This window comes from Hyla sarda, chromosome 11 (genome assembly GCF_029499605.1).
Source record: "Hyla sarda isolate aHylSar1 chromosome 11, aHylSar1.hap1, whole genome shotgun sequence".
NCBI classification, from domain to species: domain Eukaryota; kingdom Metazoa; phylum Chordata; class Amphibia; order Anura; family Hylidae; genus Hyla; species Hyla sarda.
In genome coordinates this window covers 50,190,988-50,212,622 of record NC_079199.1, presented here as the reverse complement: position 1 = coordinate 50,212,622, position 21,635 = coordinate 50,190,988, and the positions used below count along the sequence as shown (strand labels likewise).

General features: G+C 41.3%; 1 protein-coding gene across 1 annotated transcript in view; it reads left to right on the top strand.

Moving 5' to 3' along the window:
* ADSS1 (adenylosuccinate synthase 1) overlaps positions 1-21,635 on the top strand; it is a 76,566-nt gene that overhangs the window by 48,051 nt on the left and 6,880 nt on the right. The window contains exons 6-11 of the mRNA XM_056545471.1: positions 1,060-1,167; positions 9,153-9,234; positions 9,752-9,878; positions 13,617-13,771; positions 15,805-15,929; positions 16,569-16,666. Coding sequence (XP_056401446.1) covers positions 1,060-1,167; positions 9,153-9,234; positions 9,752-9,878; positions 13,617-13,771; positions 15,805-15,929; positions 16,569-16,666 — 695 coding nt within the window. The remainder of the gene's footprint in view (positions 1-1,059; positions 1,168-9,152; positions 9,235-9,751; positions 9,879-13,616; positions 13,772-15,804; positions 15,930-16,568; positions 16,667-21,635) is intronic.

Here is a 21,635-nt window from a genome sequence, read left to right as displayed (position 1 = left end):
AATAACATAATTCATACAATATGACACACTGTACAAAATAACATAATTCAGACAATATGACACACCATACAAAAATAACATAATTCATACAATATGACACACTGTACAAAATAACACAATTCATACAATATGACACACCATACAAAATGACATAATTCATACAATATGGCACACCATACAAAATAACATAATTCATACAATATGGCACATCATACAATATAACATGTTCCATACTCTATAAGACACTCCATACCAACTTCTTTATAAAATATAACACTTTTCATACAATATAACATGTTCTATTCAATATAAGACATTCCATACAATATAAGATACTTCACAGGAAATAACATTACATATGAGACATTCCCTACAACACTATATTTCATACAATATAAGGCCATGTTCACACACTCTAAAACTGGCCTTTTATCCAGCCATAAACAGCAGTTTTTTTTTTGTTGTATTTTTTGTTTGTCTTTTTACGGTGTGTGAACGTGGCCTAAGGCTATATGCACACCCCTATTTTATTTTCGTTGTTCTGCTCTCTCATAGGAGCAAAAAAAGATATGTTGCCATATCTCTATTATGCTGTTTACCAACATCGCACTATAGACACCATTGACTTGGATTGGGTTGTAGGGGTTTCCGTCATGGTGTCTGGAATTTTACTGGGCAATTTATTCCATGATTTTTGACACTAAAATGTCAGTGTAGACTCTGAATGAAGCTTACAGCAGATGTGAATGAGATCTTCACATGTACCTTAGTTACTGATGATTTCATGAACAATCTCATGGCGCAGAATCGGAGGATATTTGTGTGTGAAATCTGCATGAAGTGAGGTACATACCCTTAGACACTTCATACAATATCAGATACTCCTAACAATATAAGACATTATTTTTGTCATACAATTGATAAATTAATTTATTGTAGAATTTACATCAATTTGCACTCATGTATTTTCAAAGTAATGGTCTGAAAAGCTGAAAATATGTGCAGAAATGACTACTGTTTTACCTGTTTTAATTCCTGTATCTTTTTTTTTTGTCTTAGCATAGGCACTACGAAGAAAGGAATAGGACCAACATACTCATCAAAAGCATCACGCACCGGTCTCCGAGTTTGTGACCTTCTTTCAGATTTTGATGAGTTTTCTTCCAGGTCTCGTATATTGGATCATTTTATCTTTTCATTATTGTTCTTGTGATAGCCTGGGGGAGTTGGGTGTAGGGAGTGTAGCTGTGTGGTTATTAAAGGGTGTCTGGTTAACCCTTTCTATTCGTGATGCCAGGGTGAGGGCTCCTCTGTAATGCTTGTCCTACTGCCACCCTTCCCAAGAGCGATAGGGAGGTATAGAATAATTGAATGTCCACAACGGAGAGTTTGCTGAAAACAGTTGGATCTTTTACTGAAGATTTTATGCAAGCTTCATAACAGGAACAGTCTCTGTACAGGCAAAGTCTCTTAGAGATTGACAGTGGTTGGGACCTTAAGCAATTTAGAGTCTGTAGACTGATATGCGCTGTTCCACGGGATTTAGGGGTTTTAGTTGCAGTCCAGTAGTCACGCTAGCTTTAGCAGGGATTAGTTTAGAACTCACAGTCTAGTTTAGGCTGAGGCCGGTAGGTTTTCTGGCCTAGTGTGTCTTTGAAAGTTGCGCAGATCCATCCTTCTAGTCCGGCATCCACAAGTGCAGCAACCCAAGAGAGCGATAATTGGCTACAGCTCCCTTATATGGGCAGGGGCTGGACTAGAGCTGATTGGTCCAATACTTCTGTCAATCACCTTTACATAGAATTATGGGTAAACATGTGACCCAAGGACCTCCAAAGGTCCTCCAACATACCATAGAGGAATCAACATGGTCACATGACTGAAGGTCCTGCGACGCTAACAAGGTAAGTATGCTATACATTGTATTAAAATTACATTATTAAATATGTACATATAAACATTATAGAATTAGAGTAGAAGGAGGCGACTAGGGGCTGTTCCACCTGGGGTAACCCTACCTGAATGTAGTAACTCTGACTTTGGGGACCACCATACAAGGTATGGTATGTAATACGGTACCAGGACACCACATTCTCATAGCAAACCAGGCATATAGACACAAATCTTCATTCATGGTATGTAACTTCTCAATTTCTATCTTTACATTACCTTTCTTTCTTCCTTCCTTCCTATGCTGGTGAGCTGCAGTGATCCCCTGTTTTTACTAAACTGATGATTTGTGACCAGGATTCCAATGCCTGCTTGCACCCTTGCATTCCTCCAGGTTGTCTGGATTTTGATGTGCACTTTCCAGGGAAAACTAACTATCCATCTATCTATCTATCTATCTAGTACAAAGGGAAGAAAGCAGCACGTCTCAGAGTAATAAAAAAATGAACGGTGCCAACCTGGGTCAAGGGTCCATGTATAAGCAGAAAAAATTGAATATCCGCAGCACACAAATTGTGAAAAAATCCAGTGATTTATTCCAAGCAAAATACGAGTGTCAGTAGCAACGTTTCAGATAGCTCTCCTAGCCATGATAATGGAGCTTGATAATGCCTAGGAGAGCTAGCTGAAACGTTGCTACTGACACTCGTATTTTGTTTGGAATAAATCACAGGATTTTTTCACAATTTATGTGCTGCGGATATTCAATTTTTTCTATCTATCTATCATCTATCTATCTATCTATCATCTATCTATCTCATATCTATCTATCTCATATTTATCAATCTATCTATTATCTATCTATCTATCTCATATTTATCAATCTATCTATTATCTATCTATCTATCTATCTAGAACAAAATGATCCTTGCAGCACACCCATAAAGTGCGAACAGTGAAGGTTTATTAACCCATCAGGACAATGCAAAGTTTCAGCAGCATCACGCCGCCATTCTCAAGCATGGCAGCGTGATGCTGCTGAAACGTTGTATTGTCCTGATGGGTTAATAAACCTTCACTGTTTGTACTTCATGGGTGTGCTGCAAGGATCATTTTGTTCTGGATCTGCTTCCATGGTCTGCGATTGTAACCGTGTACCCAGTGGCGTAGCGTGGGTTGTCAGCACCCGGGGCAAGGCAAGTCATTTGCGCCCCCCAACCCGTGAATTTTAGCACTCGAGTCTCTTCCACTAGATTAGTTAAAGAAACCCTTACCCCCTAAGCACATGTATTGTTTGTTATGAAAATACTGATGTAATTAAAGTAAAATGCATCTAAATACAAGTTTATTTCCAAACACTTTATTGAGTGCGAACATGCATTACACATTCTCCACATTTTCACCAGGTCTATGAATACAAATCTACAAATGTAGTAACCTAGCATGGGCCGTGCTATTATATGTCATCTCACAACCATCGTAAACGACAAAAAATATCAAGAACAAAAACTAAACACCAAAATGGAACCATACCCTGGAGATGATCCAAGGCACATGACTTTGGGTATTATAAGTAAGCGGCAAATGTCAGGGGGGCATTATATGTGCATTATATGGGCACATGACAAGGGGCCCCTGTCATGTGCCCCCACATATATTGCCCCCGACATGTGCCCCTCACATATAATGCCCCCCTGTCATGTGCCCCCACATATAATGCCCCCCTGTCATGTGCCCCCACATATATTGCCCCCTGACATGTGCCCCTCACATATAATGCCCCCTGTCATGTGTCTCCACATATAATGCCCCCCTGACATGTGACCCTGACTTATAATGTCCCCTGTCCTGTGCCCCTCACATATAATGCCCCCCTGACATGTGCCCCTCACATATAATGGGGGCAGGGGGCAGGACAGGGGGCATTATATGTGAAGGGCACATGTCAGGGGGGGGCACAGGACATGGGGTATTATATATGAGGGGCACATGACAGGGGGGGGGGTCCTGTCATGTGCCCCCACATATAATGCCCCCCTGACATGTGGCCCTTACTCATCATTTGCCCCTCTCACTTATAATTTGCTCCCCCTCCCCTTTCTCACGCCTGTCACCTTTCTCCCACGCTGCGGCTGCTCCATTCCTGCAGTCAGTGAGAGCCACGGGGACGTGATCTCCGGGCGCCAGCGCGATGATGTGACATCATCGTGCCGGCCTGCCATGATTGGCTCTCACTGACTGCAGGAATGGAGCAGCCGCGGCGTGTGATAGCAAGGTGACGGGCGTGAGAAAGGGGTGGTGGAGCGGGACAGCCGATAGCTCCCGCTCCACCATGCGATAGTTCAGGAAGAGGGGCAACAATCTCGGGGGGGGGGGCAATTGCCCCATTGCCCCCACCCCCTGGATCCGCCACTGCCTCCACAGTGGGCGGCGACCCGGCGGCTCGGATCAAATTCGCACAGCCAGCACTGCAGAGAGAGTGAGTGAGCCAGGCAGGGGCAGAGAGCTGCGAGTGCGAGCGCACCCATCAGATGTTGCGCCCGATGCGGCCGGCCCCCCCTGCACCCCCCACGCTACGCCTCTGCGTGTACCTCACCTGCCTGCACCCCAAGACATTTTGGACTTTTTCTGGTTGTGCTGCCTCTACATTTCTGTGTGTATCTATTTATCTATATCATATCTATCTATCTATCTCATTTCTATCTATCTATCTATCTATTATCTCATATCTATCATCTATCACCCATCTATCTATCTATCTATCTATCTATATATATATCTATCATATATCTATCTATCTATCTCATATCTATCTATCTATCATCACCTATCTATCTATCTATCTATCTATCTATTGTAGGCAAGCAGCTGGTAAATTGGTGGATGGGAGGTATGTATGATAGTTTTTTGCCTCAGTGACATAACACTAGAGTTTAGGTCCGGGTTTTGGAAATGACTGGAGGTCTTGGAGATGAAGTCACTCCTATACTCCAGTTCTGGTGTGTGTTGGATCCTGAACCTGATCTCACAGGTATGTGAGCACTGACATAGAGCAGAGAGGAGTTGCTCTGAAGCAGATCAGCTTATCTGTGGAATGTTGATACTGAAACACTGCACCAAAAAAGACTGATTGTATTGAAGGTTACTCTACTACCTTATCTATCTATCTATCTATTATCTATCTATCTATCTATTATCTATCTATCTATCTATCTCCTATATATTATCTATCTCCTATCTATTATCTATGATCTATATATCTATTATTTATCTCATATCTATCTATCTATCTCATATCTATCTATCTATCTATCTATATCCTATCTATCTACCTCCTATCTATCTATCTCATATCTATCTATCTCCTATCTATCTACACCAAAAAATTATTCCGCAGCACTCCAGGATAAGTGAAACTTGAGTGAGGTTTATTTGCCCAACATCATAGCGACGTTTCGGCTGCCCACTTGCAGCCTTTTTCAAGCTTAACATCAAGTGATACTGACAAGGCATTTATACAGGGGGTGTACATTCATCAAATTCATTAGCATAATGAGTACAAAGTGCATAACATATAATAAAGTGCATAAATCACAAGATCTATTCATCCTAGACCTATATTCAGTGCAAGTACCAGGTGTTCTCTCATATGGAAGTGTGCATTTGTGCCAACATCCTGAATACTTATACAAAATTGATAAAATACAGTGCAGTGACATAAATATCAATTAAAAGAGGGGCAGGACATACATACATGGATTTCCGGACAAGGAAGTCTGTAATACAACCAACTGTAATGGCGTGAGACGCTGCCTCCGCTCTCCGGCATCGCGTGCCATTCAATGTGTCTGCGTGCAAGCGCAGATGTGCGTGAGGGGCATGAATCGCCATTAAGAAAGCTGGTGGGCTGTACAGCTTGCCTTCTATGTGCATACTGGCAATGAACCTGACAAGGGGGCAAATCTGGCAGGCATTTGAGTCACAACCCTGTGCAAATCGCACAAGGAGGGGCTCAATTCTGGCCAATGTGGAGCCCGTAACAACGGGGAACCACAAAAGACCAGAATTATGCAGGCCATATCGCCCCTCCAAGTCCAGGTGATAATATTGTATATCATCATGAGTATAAAGTAATGACACAGGAGAAACCGTAAAATTATTTCTTGACAGACGCTTGTCCCAGTTTGTACAGTAATTGTATGTCGCCTCCTCTTGTGAAGTGTCTATAAAAACAAGAACTAAAAATTAGCTTAATAAAAATGCATATCACTAGAGGTGCAACTGGTAACAAATGTATATAATAGAGTCCTTGCCAGATACGCTTAGAATATTCAGTGTCACCACAAATTCCACATTGAGCCCATGTGGGCGTAGAGAGTTAAGTGTGTGGATCCAGCGTAACTCGCGCTTCTTAAGGATACTTGTACGATCACCGCCATATTTAAGTGGGGGAATATGCTCCAAGTCAAGACGTTTCCTTATTGAGTATCGATGTTGATTGATGCGATGTTTGAACATTAGAGTAGTTTCACCTACATAGATCAAGTTACATGGGCAACTCAACGCATAGATGGCATGATCCATGGTACAAGTAAGGAATTATTTGATGTTGTATCCGTGGCCTGTACCTGGATGTTTAAATACAAGTCCTTTCAACATATATAACAGAGAAAAGGAAAAAGGCACACACGCCCCTAGAACAGTACTTTAGGATGCTTGGCAAGTGCAAATAAAGAAATACACTTACCAAGTGATGTTACACTGAGGGCACAACACCATGTAGTGTTTGGATAAGTAACACTCTGCAAGCAGCCTAGATCCTTTGATAAGGTCTACGCTCACCGGTTCACAACAGTAGAAGCAAAAGAAGAGAAAATGGATCTTCACCAGGCGCAATTACAGTGTCAGATGGATGTGACTGGAATCATGGATATTGCATCACAAATGGTTTATTAGGCACAAGAAACAACACTTTTCTTGCCCGGAAAGGACACTTAATCAGGCTTCTATGTAGAGCCACCACTTCAACACTAGGTCGAAGTGGGGCGATACATAGACCAACGCTTCCTCCATGGCGCCCACAAAGATATTTGCATACGTGGGCACTACATTGTGCCCATCGTTGTGCCTGCTATTTGGGCATACAGTTGATCATCCAAGGAGAAATAGTTGTTCTCAAGTACAATAGTTAGTGGTATAATCAGAAGTGTATTTTTTTCTGCAGAGAAATCTCCAACTATGGCATCATGGACAGCTTGAATACCTTGTTTATGTGCTATTGATGTATACAAACTAGATATGTCTAGTGTTGCTAGAATAACTTCCTCATTAAAAGACACCTGTTGTAACTGTAACAAAAAATCTGAAGTGTCATGGATATAGGATTTTGCTCCTAAGGACTTGATCCAAAAAGATGGATATATGACTGGTGATTGAATATGACTGGTGATTGCCAGAGGCAATAGGCCTACTGGGAGGGTCCACCATAGTCATATGGATTTTTGGGAGAATATATAGAAGCAGAGTTTTAGGGTGGGACACTATCAGATATTGATACAGGGGTTCATTGATTAGACCCGAAGAGTGACCCTCTTGTAGTACTTTTTAAATTTTTTGCTCTATAGAAGGATGTGGATCTTGTCTGAGAGCACGGTAAGTGGAGGTGTCATGTACCTGTCTCAGTACCTCTGAGATGTATTTGGAACAATCCATGACCACAATTGCCCCATCTTTATTTGATGATAAGATTGTGGTCATGGATCAGTTCCTGTAGTGCTAGATGTTGTGCATGTGATAAATTGCATGTTTTTGGAGTGGAATTACCCTTCATCTTCTCAAGCTCCCGCTTGACCATAGAGAGGAATGTATCCACTGCACTGGCAGAAACAGGAGGTTGGAAGCTGCTGGGGTTCCTGAGTGTAAAGTCAGATGCTCTAAATGGTACAGAATCAGCACATGTATTAGCCACATTATTATTAACATTTGATTGAAACCAAATTTTCAACTTAATGCGTCTCAGAAATTGAGCCAAGTCCAACTCGGTCTGGAACCAGTCAGGTGAGTTAATGGGAAAAAAGTTCAATCCATGAGAAAGTAACTGCAATTGGTCATCAGAAAGTGTGATGGAAGAGATACCACTTTATTTTTGTTCTGTACTTCGGCTGAGGTTGTTGAGGTTATTGTTGAGTTTTCCCCGCTTGTTGACCTCTTGTCTTTATGTGCTCGTCTACGCCACTTACCTCCTCATTTGGTTGGTCTCATTATCTGCTGTAGGAGTAAGAGACTGGTTAGTAGGTAAGGGATTAGATGCACTCCTAAAGTCTTTTGTTTTTTTTTGCCTCTTTTGGCATTCAATGTAACATCACTCCAAGTATACATGCTGCCATTCACATAATCATGTATGTCCCAGGACCACTTTTTTTGTTTAATACTTTCTTGTTGCAACTTCAACTTTTGTAGATATGTCTTTGGTTTAGAAATAAAGGCATCACAGTCATTTTCAGCCAAAAGTCCCCTAAGTGAAGACTCCAAAGTTGCAACTTTAGTTTTAGTAATAGCAATGTCTCTATGTAAAAATTCAAGGTTCAACAACAGTAGGTTCAACAAGAGTACTTATTGGAGATGGACTCATATTGCTGACGAAACTCGATGCCGTTAGCATAGGAGTTTTCTCACGGTTGAATGTGCATTCCTCCCGGAATCTTTTGTCCTTTATTACTCCCCCAATGTTGTGGGGTGTAGATTAAGCGAGAGAAGACTTTTGGTTCAATCTCAAACTGTCTTTGTATTTCTAGTTTAGACGGTGCATGTAAGAATGATGCGTCACCATCAACATTGCTAAGAATTCTATTTATGTCGTTACCAGTGTAAGTGTAGACATCAGGTCTAGTTACCAGTCCAGAAGCAGTAGCATGAGTCTCCATGTTGTAAGGAATTACCAAGTAGCCAAAATAGTAGAGTAGAGCAGCACAACCAAACAGATGTAGCAACAGTGGGTGCCGGCAGATAAATGTCCAAGGTCACGGGTCACAATGAGATATCCACACCAAAAAATGATTCAGCAGCACTCCAGGATAAATGAAACTTGAGTGAGGTTTATCTATCTATCTCATATCTATCTATTATCTATCTATCTATCTATCTCTCATATGTATATATTTATTTATCCAATTATCATCTGTCTGTATCTAACATTTCTAACATGCACCTGGAGTTATTTATGTGCAATATTGTGATCATAAAATCAATGTTATATTTTTCAGGTTTAAAAACCTGGCACATCAGCATAAGTCAATGTTTCCAAACTTGGAGGTCGATACAGAAGGGCAGCTGAAGAAACTGAAGGTAAGGCTGATCTGTCTGTGATGGATCCACTGATAGGATACAGGCTACCACAAACAGCACCAGTATCAGGAGAGAATGGGATTTCCCTGCAATAATCTTCTAATTAGAGGATAGTTCTATGGCTATGGCTACATGGCGGCTTTGGTCACATGACTTAGAGATCACACTGTCACTCTGCGATATTGCACCTAATGATTATTAATGTGGTTATGTTGCAACAAAATGTGACCATAACATTACACTCTCACAATCGCACATGACTTTGCCAGTGCAAGCAAGTCTGCAAATCATATTTTTTTTTTTTTTTTTTTTTTTTTTTTACAAGCAATCTTGCAGACAAATCACACAAATATTTTGGTCACACAAATATTTTGGTCATGCGACCCATGTAACACTGTAGCCTTTGCCTCATACCATTCCATAACATAGTGGTTGAAGTGACTCTCTATACAGGAGCTTTACTTTAAACCAATTGTCAAATGTTACACAACTCTTATATACTTCTTTAATGTTACAGATGTACGCTGAAAAAATACGGCCAATGGTTCGAGATGGTGTATACTTCATGTATGAGGCTCTTCATGGCTCTCCAAAGAAGATTTTGGTGGAAGGAGCTAATGCTGCACTTCTTGACATTGACTTTGGTTGGTAAACAAGATATAAATTGGATGGAAGAAGGGGTAAATGTAAATGGAAGCTGAGCTGCAGTAATCTGGCACGGCCAGTACACAATGTATGGCGCTGTCTGCTTCCAGCTCTGTTCTCTGTATATACAAGCACCGCAGCTCTAGCAAACAGCTGATTGGCAGGGTGCCATGTGTCAGACCTTACTGATATGACATATTATGAAGATAGGCCATCAATGAAAAAGTCTCAGAAATCCCCTTTAAGCATGGGTACAAAACCCTCAGATCCAATCCAGTGCCTGGTAATGCACTTATTTGGCAGTACAGCTGGCTCTCATGATGGCATATTCGGCATAGCAGTTACAGGGGCATTATGGTTTGCACTTATAGGGGCAATTTGGCTGAATTCTATCGCTGGCAATGTGGTTGAGGACAATGGCATACATGGGTAGGATTTGGCTGACAATTATGGAGAGATTTGGCTGACACTGTTAGGTTGTATCCAAAGGTAAGTAAAAAAAAGATGTACTCACCCAATCAGTTATCTTGCTTGGTATTTATTCATACTTCATATGCTATGAACAACCGCAGTGAAAAGATACAGCTTCCCCGAAAAGCAGCATACAGAGCGTCATAGGCAGGGACTTCTCACCTGGACGGAGTTTCCTCAGGCCCCAAGGGCCTTTGGATAGAACCTTACAGTGTCAGCCAAATCTCACTATAAATTTCAGCCAAATCCTACCCATGTATGCCATTGTCCTCAACCCCATTGAGTCTTATTGAGTCCGACATCACAACATATATAACCTATCCTATTCTGAACCTGAATTACATGCTTCAGAGCTGAAATCTCCCAGCATCCCATGCTGACTCAATGTCCACACAGTTTCAGGAAATCTACCAATATCAGGCATTGTACAGTAATTTCATGCAGAAACAAAGAGGAGCTCAGGAAAGCTGTTACAATATGTTCACACACAGAAGTGTAGCTTGTAGCTTTTGGGCCCCAATGCAAAATGTGCAAAAGGGCCCCATATGCCAATTATAATACTGGTCTCTTATGGGGTAAATGTGCTTTGGGGCCCCCTTAGACACCAGGGGCCCTTTTGTGACTGCTACCTCTATAGCCACGCCCCTGTTCACACATATTTTTGTATCAGATTTTTTTTTTTTTGCCAGAGGATTTTACTGGAAGTCTACATTAGGATTTTAGGTGTGGATTTGCAGTGGATTTTGCTGCAAATTTGGTGCAGATTTGGTGTCCTGCTCTTCAATGGTGAGAATCCACACAGCATCCACATCAAGAATTGACACGCTAGTTTAAAATGTGCTTTTTGATCGGTGTTGAAGTGGATTTCACATGGATTTTAAAGGGATATTCCATCCCTAGACATCTTAGCCCCTATCCAAAGGATAGGGAATAAGATGTCTGATCGTGGGGTTCCCCCCACAATCTCTGTGCAGCACCCAGGGTTGGTTTAGAACGCTGGGTGCCGGCAGCGGGGATCCTAACATCACGACCACACTCTTCTGGATATCATCACACCACGCCCCCTCAATGCAAGTCTAAGGGAGGGGGAGTGGCAGCCGCCACGCCCCCTCCCTTAGACTTGCATAGAGGGGGCGTGGCGTGATGATGTCCCGAGGGGTGTGGTCATGACGTCACGACCCCTGCAGCCCGCTCCAAGCATTCAGAACAAATTGTTCCGAACGAAGGGGCAGCGGAGTACCCCTTTGAAACAGAATCTACTTAGTGTAGCAGACTCTTACCAGTGTGTCAACAGACCAGTTTGTTGACCTTTTCTAACAATAACTAAAAACAGGTGCAAAATGTATGCAATCCGTTAAAAAAGTTGCTGCACTTTTTTGTTGCATTTTGCACACATTTGAGCAATTGTATTGGTTTTATAGACATATCTTTTCTAAAGAGGAACGGCAGATGCCAGAAATAATGAACAGATTTGTCCTGATCTTTCCATTACAGGGTCGTTGGTGTGTGACAAGGAGAACAAGTGTAGACTAATATAATAAATGACATAATGATGATTAAACAAAGTATCTACTTAATGACTAGAAAGCTGTTCTACAGTATTACTACTAATACTACAGTCATTAGGCTGGACATATAATAAAGTACCAGGACTGTAATTATCACATTCTTTTATTCATTATTCCCAGGCTTCGCACAGTCTCATTGTCACTGCCGGAGTAGCTGATTAAAAGAGTACAATGCAAATTGGGTTAAATTCATTTATTGATGTAATTAACCATTCGCAAACACCAAATGTTCACAAATGATGGTTATAAGAAAGTGTTTTTCTGATACCAACCTATTAAAGGGGTTTTCCAGGAATACATGTTAATGTGTGATTGGTGTAAGTCTTGAAGATTCCCACCAATCAGCATAACAAAGGGGCCACAGGTGTGTTTTTTTTTTTTTAAAGGTTTTTTGTGTTTCCCTCCCCATAGAATAAAATTTTAAATGGGCGTTGCAGTAAAAATCTAAAAAATTTACATATTCTGTAGTGATATGTCAGGAGTATTGAATGGTCAGGGAGTGTTCAGACCCTGAACGATCGCTGCAATAAGCCAAGAGAAGTGTTATGTGCGCTCTCTCCCAGCTCTAAACCATGTGGCTGAGATGGTTTCATAATGTAAGTCTATGGAATATGGGATTTATAGGGCCGATTTTTGACCAGAATTCTTAGAACTAACCAACCCCATAATATTTTACTATCATTAAATAGCTTAGGGTGCCCTGACTCCATACCTTTTTACAGTTCCTTGATACGCCTTCCCGTTCTCAAAATATAAGAGTTTATAATTTGTCTGACAATTCAGGGAATCAGTCAGATTGGCATAAATGTTATTTAAAAAAAGGGGAGTGGCTATCTGGTAATGGGCGGCATTATACAGTCAGGGGGTGTGGATGTTGTACATTGTGAGAGGCGTGTATGTTTAATATATACTCCCTGACTGTATAACTGCACCCATCACCTGATATTCACTCCTATCTTTGGAAGGCCGTACCAAAAGACTGTAAAAAGGTGTGTGATTAGGGCAGCCTAAGCTATTTAATGATAATGCAATCTCTATTTTTTTAGGACTGACCACAGGTCCTTTATAAAAACTTGATACACCATTTAGCAACTTGCTTTCATTTAATGTTTGTTAGTCTATGAATAAGGATCATAGGTTCTGAAACACGTTAGTGTTGTGCAGTTTTCCTGCATCTCCTTATGACTTAGATTTGGAGTTGCTGAACCATGTTTCAAGATTTTAGAATTATTAACATTTTTAATACTAAAAATCTAATAAAGTGTAAGTTTTAATACTACAAGTGCTAGCCGAATGAAGCTCCTGTTCTGCTGTTGCCATAGGGAGAGTGCTGTGCATTGTTCAAGAGTTCAGATGAGCTGATTTTTATATTGTTACTCAATAAATTTGTCAAATCTTACTGTAGACTTGCTCATCTCTATCTAAGAGCATTTTTTGCAGTCAAGAAAAACCAAATATGAGGCTTTCAGATCATCTTGCCCTTAGTGCACATTTCCATAGATTAGCTGATTGGAGGGGGGGGGGTTGGGGGGGGAGAATTGGGCACTGCTACGGTACCAGTTGGGACATAAAGTCAGTGGGTCCCTGTAATGTGTGGACACCAGCTGTCCTCCCTTTTCTAATCACCTATAATGTATATTTCTTTTTAGAATTTTGTCCTTCACCATTATAAACTTGCTGTTGTGTCCTTATCTGCAGGTACATACCCTTATGTGACCTCATCAAATTGTACAGTAGGAGGTGTCTGCACCGGACTTGGAATCCCTCCTCAGAATGTTGGGGAGGTATATGGTGTGGTTAAAGCGTATACCACTAGAGTGGGCATAGGAGCCTTCCCAACAGAACAGATAAATGTGAGTATGATAAGACCACAGAATTGTAAAAAGAAAGTCTCATAATTCTCATAATTGTACATTACAAATAGTAGTTTGATAGCCAACTAGACCTAGGGAGAACGTTCCTCTGGCTGTAATGCTTTAATATCCGGTATCTCAACCACCCCATACATGATGGGATCAGCTACAAAAACAGCTTTTACACATACACTCTTCCTTCCCCTATAGAGGATTAGCAGTGCTGTATGTGCTATGGAGGGATGTAATGTAGTGTTACAGAACATTGCAGTTCTCCATTCTGGGGCTATTTAATCTATTTACCATATTATGGCATATTTATAAGAAGGGACTGGCTTAGGCTGAGTTCACAGTTTAAAAAGTGCAAGTGTGGTGACCCAGTACAGAATCATGTGTTCTTCTGTACTTCTGCCAATCCTGTGTGGCAGATGCTGTTCAATGTCCGTCATGGGTCCCCTTTCCTCAGAACCCTCTATATTTCATAGACTAATGTACTGTTACATAAGGGTTAATGTATTTGTATTATCTATGTACTTGTTGCCTTAAGTCTCTTGTTGCTAAGGATCTTGTTGTTAAGGGGAGTATGCAGAGGTGAACATGTGACTTATCTGGCCAATGGGAAGGCTCTGAATTGTCCCCTTATATACTGTAGCTAGAGTTCAGATAAAGCTTTTGCTGTGGTACAGTTTGGTGAAGTGTGAAGTCTGTCTGTGAGGTAGATCTGAAAGGAGGCCTGAGGCCTAATCCGGCAACCACGCATCTACTACCAGTTAACCCCACTACCCAGGTGAAAGTCAAAGTCTTGCGGTAAGCCTACAGTCTTGGGGATATTATACAAGTCCAACAAGTTAGTCAAGTTCAAGTCTCTAAAGTATAGCGTGGGCTGAATCAGTCATATACAGCACAATCATCAAGTCCCAGCAAACTGATAAGCTTCCCTAAGTTCATCCTGCAACTCATTCACGCTAACCTGAGCTGTAATGGATTGTACCATCTTTCCAACCTCAGTAAAGCCAAATATCCGTACCCTTGTGTTGGAGAGATTATTTGCCCCGTGCCTGGCACAGGTAAAGCTGGCCTAGCTCAGGTGGTGTATAGGTCAACCACGCCCTGGTATCATGATAAGGTTAATTACATATTTCCCCGTCCTACCCAGTTAATGTCTGGGTACTGGAAATTTAACCCCTTCCCGACCCCTGAATTACATTTTTTGCTTACATTTTCTTTCTCCTTACCTTCTAGGAGCTGTGACGCTTTTATTTTTCCACTGACATAAAAAGAGATTTTTTATTTTTTTTTGAAGGACAAGCTGTACTTTTTACATTATATGATATAATGGCATCCCTATTTTTATCATGTAATGCATTAAGACAGATTTAAGACAGTAAAAAGTGTGTGCATATTTTATTTATGCTCACAATTCTAAGCCGTAATTTTGGCCATGATTTTTGTCTCTACCATTTGGTTACAGCAAAAAGAAGGCCAAAATGCAAGTGTAGATGAAAAATGCACAACATTTTTTCTGCTGTATGAAACCAGCCAAAGAAAAAAAAATTGCCTTGCATTTTTACTGGGGCAATAATTTTTTCAACATATGGTAATGAGTTCAATGTACGGTAAAAGTTACAGGCTATCTTTATTCTAAGGGTCAGTACAATTTTACCGATACCCGATTTGTATTCTTTTTGTTTTACTATAAAAATTATCTCTGCATTTCCATGTTCTGACTACTATAACTTTTTTTTTTTTTTGCCTATAGAGCTGTGTTGGGGCTCATTTTCCACTGTGATCTGTAGTTTTTCTTAGTATTGGGAATTGCACTGATCTATACAATAGGCGCTCTGCTAGTACAGCTTGTCATGGTTTCTGTATATGAGCTATCAGAATATTTTCATGTACATGTGTTATAAACATTTAGCCTTCTTGCTATGTTCACTGTAGATGCAGAATGCTTCCTTTATTGCAGATATATGAATGTGCAGACAGTGTATTGTATGTATTCACAGAACACCTTGTTCCTTCTTTCTTCTCAGGAAATTGGTAACATTCTTCAGACACGTGGTCATGAATGGGGAGTAACCACAGGTCGGAAAAGGAGATGTGGCTGGTTAGACCTGATCATTTTGAGATATGCCCACATGATCAATGGTTTCACTGCGTAAGTCTATGTATGTTAACAACTCAGAATGGGACAGGGACAGAATGGTGAACAGTACAAAGACAAAAACATGGAAAACAATAGACAACTTTTTAATGTATTTATGTTGTATTGACTTTATTGTATGTACTTATTTTCTGTAAATGTAAATTGTCCTGCCAATTTCAATGGCAATATTACAGCCTGGGGGTGCCCTCAGTTTGCAGCAGCCATCAAACATTCCACATGCCCATTGTAAAATGCTTTTACCTATAATGAGATAATGATAAAAAAAACAAAAAAAAACTTTAGACTCAGTATACTGAAATACACTAAATTGCCTTAATAAAACAAACATCTCTTACAAGGCATGCAGAAAAAATGCATCTTAAATTATCAATTTGATACTGAAATAAGTTAAATACAATGAGCTGAGGTCTCCTCGATGCCAAAAAAAAGCTTATTGTTCCTGTCATGAAAAAAAACACAAATTTGACACGTTAGAGATCTATATCTAAAGTTTTGATTGGTGGGGGTCTCAGTGATGAGACCTTCAACAATCCGTCCATCCTCTCTACATGGCTCCATTATACATCTATGGACCGTCCAGTGAAGCTGGCGAAGATCAATGTACTAAACAATTTAATTTTATTTTTTCAGCTTGGCACTTACAAAATTGGATATTTTAGACTCTCTGGATGAGATTAAAGTTGGTGTAGCATACAGACTCAATGGAAAGAGAATCCCATACTTTCCAGGTTTGTAAATTTTAATTCTCTTGATAGTTGCAGTCTAATAAATTAATGGGAATTTTTATTTTTTACTTTTTTACCTGAGCATTAGAAAACTGCACCTGTGTTTTGTGACCCTTTAGAAGTAAACCAAGATTTAGAGTTAAAGGGGGTTATCCAGAAATAGAAAAACAAAGCTAATTTATTTTAAAAACCGCTCCACGTCTGTCTCTAGGTTAGGTGTGGTTCTGCTGGTGGTTCTGCTGGTGCACTACAGGTCTCAGAAGAGAAGGACTGCCATTGGGCTTCTGGAGAGAGAATTTGGTTGGAATGGAAGTTGGGGGCCATGTACATTTACAAAGCCTCCCATAGTGCCAAAACAGTGGACCCCCCCCCCCCCCCCCACAGGTGACCCCATTCGGAACCTACACTCCTCACGGAATGCAATAAGGGGTGCTGTGAGCATTTACACCCCACTGGTGTTTGACAGATCTTTGGAGCAGTGGGCTGTGCAAATGAAAAATGTATTTTAATAGTTAACTGTTCAAAAAATCTGTCAGACACCTGTGGGGTGTAAATGCTTACTGGTGTTACCCCAAATTTTTCATTTTCACAAGGGGTAATAGGAGAAAAAGCCTCCCAAAATTTGTAATTCCATTTCTTCTGAGTATATAAATACCCCATATGTGGATGTAAAGTGCTCTGCAGGCACACTACAGGGCTCCGAAGAGAGAGAATTTGGCTGGAATTGAAGGCCATGTGCATTTACAAAGCCCCCATGGTTCCAGAACAGTGGACCCCCCACATGTGACCCCATTTTGAAAACTACACCCCTCACGGAATGTAATAAGGGGTACAGTGAGCATTTACACCCACAGGTGTCTGACAGATTTTTTGAACGTTGGTCCATGAAAATGAAAAATAAAATTTTTCATTTGCACAGTCCACCGTTCCAAAGATCTGTCAAACGCCAGTGGGGTGTAAATGCTCACTGCACCTCTTATAACATTCCTTGAGGGGTGCAGTTTCCAAAATGGGGTCACGTGTGGGGGGGTCCACTGCTCTGGCAGCAGAGCACTTTACATCCACATATGGGGCATTTCCTTACTCAGAAGAAATGGTGTTACAAATTTTGGAGAACTTTTTCATCTATTACCCCTTGTGAAAATGAAAAATTTGGGGTAACCAGCATTTCAGTGAAAAAAAATCAAATTTTTCATTTTCACGTCCAACTTTAACGAAAATTCGTCAAATACCTGTGGGGTGTTAAAGCTCACTATACCCCTTGTTACGTTCCTTGAAAGGTGTCATTTCCAAAATGGGGTCACATGTGGGTGTTTTCCTTTTTGCATTTATGTCAGAATAGCTGTAACTATCAGCCACCCCTGTGCAAATCACCAATTTAGGCCTCAAATATATATAGTGTGCTCTCACTCCTGAGCTTTGTTGTGCACCCGCAGAGCATTTTACATCCACATATGGTATATTTCCAGCATGCTCGGTCTGTCAGTCTGGAGGCACATGGGTTGGGAAACTTTGAGTTAGGAAACAGACTCTAACTCTGTGTTTCCCAACCAGTGTGCCTACAGTTGCAAAACTACAACTCCACAGCAACTGTGTAGAGGTCTCCAAACTGTGGACCTCCAGATGTTGCAAAACTACAACTCAAAGCATTGCCAGACTGTCCAGGCATGCTGGGAGTTGTAGTTCAACAACATCTGAAGGTCTGGATGTTGCAGAACTACAACGCCCAGCATTCCTGACTGTCTGGGCATGCTGGGAATTGTAGTTTTGCAACATGTGGCCCTCCAGATGCCAAAGGCTGCCTGGGCATGCTGGGAGTTGTAGTTTTGTAACTTCTAGCAGGCCACAGTGAAGTTCACTCACCAAAGAGGATCTTCACTGTCGCCCGCAGCTGCCTGCCACTGCTGCCTGCCGGGTAAGACCCCTGCACCGTTTTCCAGCACCCCCCCCCCCCCCCCGCTCTGCCCGGACTTCTATGGGTGGGCAGAGCGGAGGATATGGACTTTAACCCTCCCGCCCCCCTCCTGCCATTGGTCAGTCAGTCCTGACCGTCCAATGGCAGGGGGTGGAGGAGGTGGCACCCCTGTCACTTCGCTCCTATCCTTTAGGAAGATCAGGGCCGTCTCTGACAGCACCGATCATTCTTATTTTCTGGGAGATCGGGTCACCAGAAACCCGATCAGCCTGGAAAAGCCGTGATTCGCCGGTCATCTCAGGACCCCCCTAGGCGACCCCCCCTAGGCGATGCCACGGGATGCCTGCTGATAGATATCAGCAGTCATTCAAGTCCGATCATCGCCCAGTGACCGGCGGTGATCGGAAATAAGGAGGGCGTACAGGTACACCCTCCGTCCTTAAGTACCGGGAAGAAAGGACATACCCATACGCCCTCCATCCAAAACAGGTTAAGGAAAGGCACAGGAACCAACACTTGACATGCCACCTCGTATACTTCCAAAGTTGCCAGATGACTAGTGGTACTAGGTGTACAGTGGAGCAAAAAAGTATTTAGTCAGTCACCAAAAGTTCTCCCACTTAAAAAGATGAGAGAGGCCTGTAATTTTCATCATAGGTATACCTCAACTATGAGAGACATAATGAGAAAAAAAAAATCCATAAAATCACATGGTCTGATTTTTTTATAATTATATTCTTTTTATTATAGTTTCAACAATACATTGTTCACAAAAACAAAACAAAAATATAGCAGCCGAATTTTATGCAATCTATTATTAGTATACGAAAATCAGGTCGGCCACCAGAAAAAAGGAAGAAGAAAAGCAAGGAGGAAAAAAAAAAAAATAGGGAAATAGAAAGAGTCTTCTATAATTACTAAACTATAATCTAATCACTGGCATTCTGTCTCTCATAAAACAGGGGAAAGAAATAATAAGATTGCTCCTTTACACCTATTACCCTAAGGTTGATTTATGGGTTTAAACTTGAGCCATTTCGACCAGTGGGAAAAAAATTAGCTAATGTAAACGTAGATACAGCTATTAAATATTCCAGTGTACAGTTTAGGTGTGTTAAATTTATCAAGCAACACAGGTTGGGGAGGTCGCACCTGGCGCCTGTTAGAAAATGAATTATAACAGTCCTATCATGGTCCAGGGTCTCTTCCAACCCCATAAACAGCAAGGCAGTCTCTGGGCTCCATGGGGGAGAGTAACCTAATACCTGAGACAGGAAGTTATAAACCTCATTCCACAGTGGAGCAATCCGTTCGCATTCCCACCAAATGTGAAGGAAACTGCCCCTCGCTTTCTTACAGCGCCAACATACATCTCGGCACCCCGAAAACTGACATGACATTCTATGCGGTGTCCAGTACCATCGATACAGCAACTTCCGGTGTACCTCAAAATGCTAGACGCAATGGGACACTTTAAAAACGCTCTGATATACGAATTCCCATTGTTCGTTAGTAAATTTCTTATTCAGTTCAAGTTCCCATTTCGTACAGAATGCAAGAGCAGTAGGTTTAGAAGCCAACTTCCTATATGCAATTGCAATCCCTTTCTTCATATGCACTTCTGAAAAAAAGGTGCCAACTCTTGGGGAACCCATAAAAACTCCAATAGTTATAGAGGAAATAAAGTGCCTAAGCTGTAGGTATTTGTGGAAGTCTATATTTGATAAATTTAATTTAATCAGCGAAATCAAAAATCCCCCGTGTATCTGAAATATCGGTATAGCTGTTAATTCCATGTTTTATCCATTGTGTGAAATTAGAATCTTCTATCTGGGACTGAATAACACTGAGTGGTAGCGAGCCAAGGGGGAGGGAGGATATGACTCGCGGAATATCCAGAGAGGACCAGGCGCGCAGTGCAGTGTCTACAGTGGGAAGTAGATTTAAAGGTTTAGTTTTAGTTAAGTATGTCTTCCACAGTAGGTCACGGAGAGTGTTCTCGGGACTAACTACTGTTTCTATCTCTACCCATTGCTTTCTTCTCTCCCCGCTCCACCAAAATTGCGTTTGTTCCAAAATGGATGCCCAATAGTAGCAATTTAAGTCTGGACATCCCATCCCTCCAAATTCTACCGGGGTGCACATAACTCTAGAAGCCACCCTAGCTCTCTTGCCTTTCAGATGTATTGCATCAACAGGCTTTGGACTTGAGAGATTAGATTCCTAGGAAAATATCTAGGTACATTTCGGAATAAATATAGAATCTTAGGTAGAAATAACATTTTAACTAATGCGATACGACCAGCCCAGGAAATTTTTATTTTAGAAATCTTATTTATATCTTGTCTGAGTTATGGTTATAGTAGCTATATTGAAAGATGCCAACTTTGAAATAGGAAACGTCATGTTTATACCCTAATAACTTATATATTCCTTTACCCAAGTATATGGGAATCTCTTTTGAAGGGACTTCCGTACTTCTTCTGGGATATTATATGGTAAAATCAAAGATTTACTTGAGTTAACCCTATAATAGCTAATTTTACTGAATGCAGCAAGTACCTCCTCTACCGCCTCTAGTGATTTATCTGGGGAGGTTAAGGACAGAATGACATCGTCAACATAAAGGCCCACACGGTAATCCCCCGACCCAATCTGAACTCCTGAGATGTTTTTTGACAGGCGTATTAATTCCGCTAAGAGCTCCATACAAAGAGCAAAAATTTGCGGAGATAAGGGGCAGCCTTGTCTTGTTCCCTTGGAGATACCGATTTTCTCAGACAGGGATCCCCCAGTGTAGACCCGTAATGATGGGGTACTATATAAAGCCATAACTGCATTTTTAAAGGTTCCCCTTAGTCCAAATGTCTCCAGCACCTCCTCTAGATAGCCCCAGTGAACTCGATCGAACGCCTTCTCCGCATCTATTGCTAGAAGCAGAGAAGGCGTCCGATTCTGCTCAATAATAGACATAATGTCAATGAGACATCCTGGGTCTGTTGTCCCAACACAAAACAAACCTGCTCTCCAGCTATCAACCCAGGGAGCACTGTATTC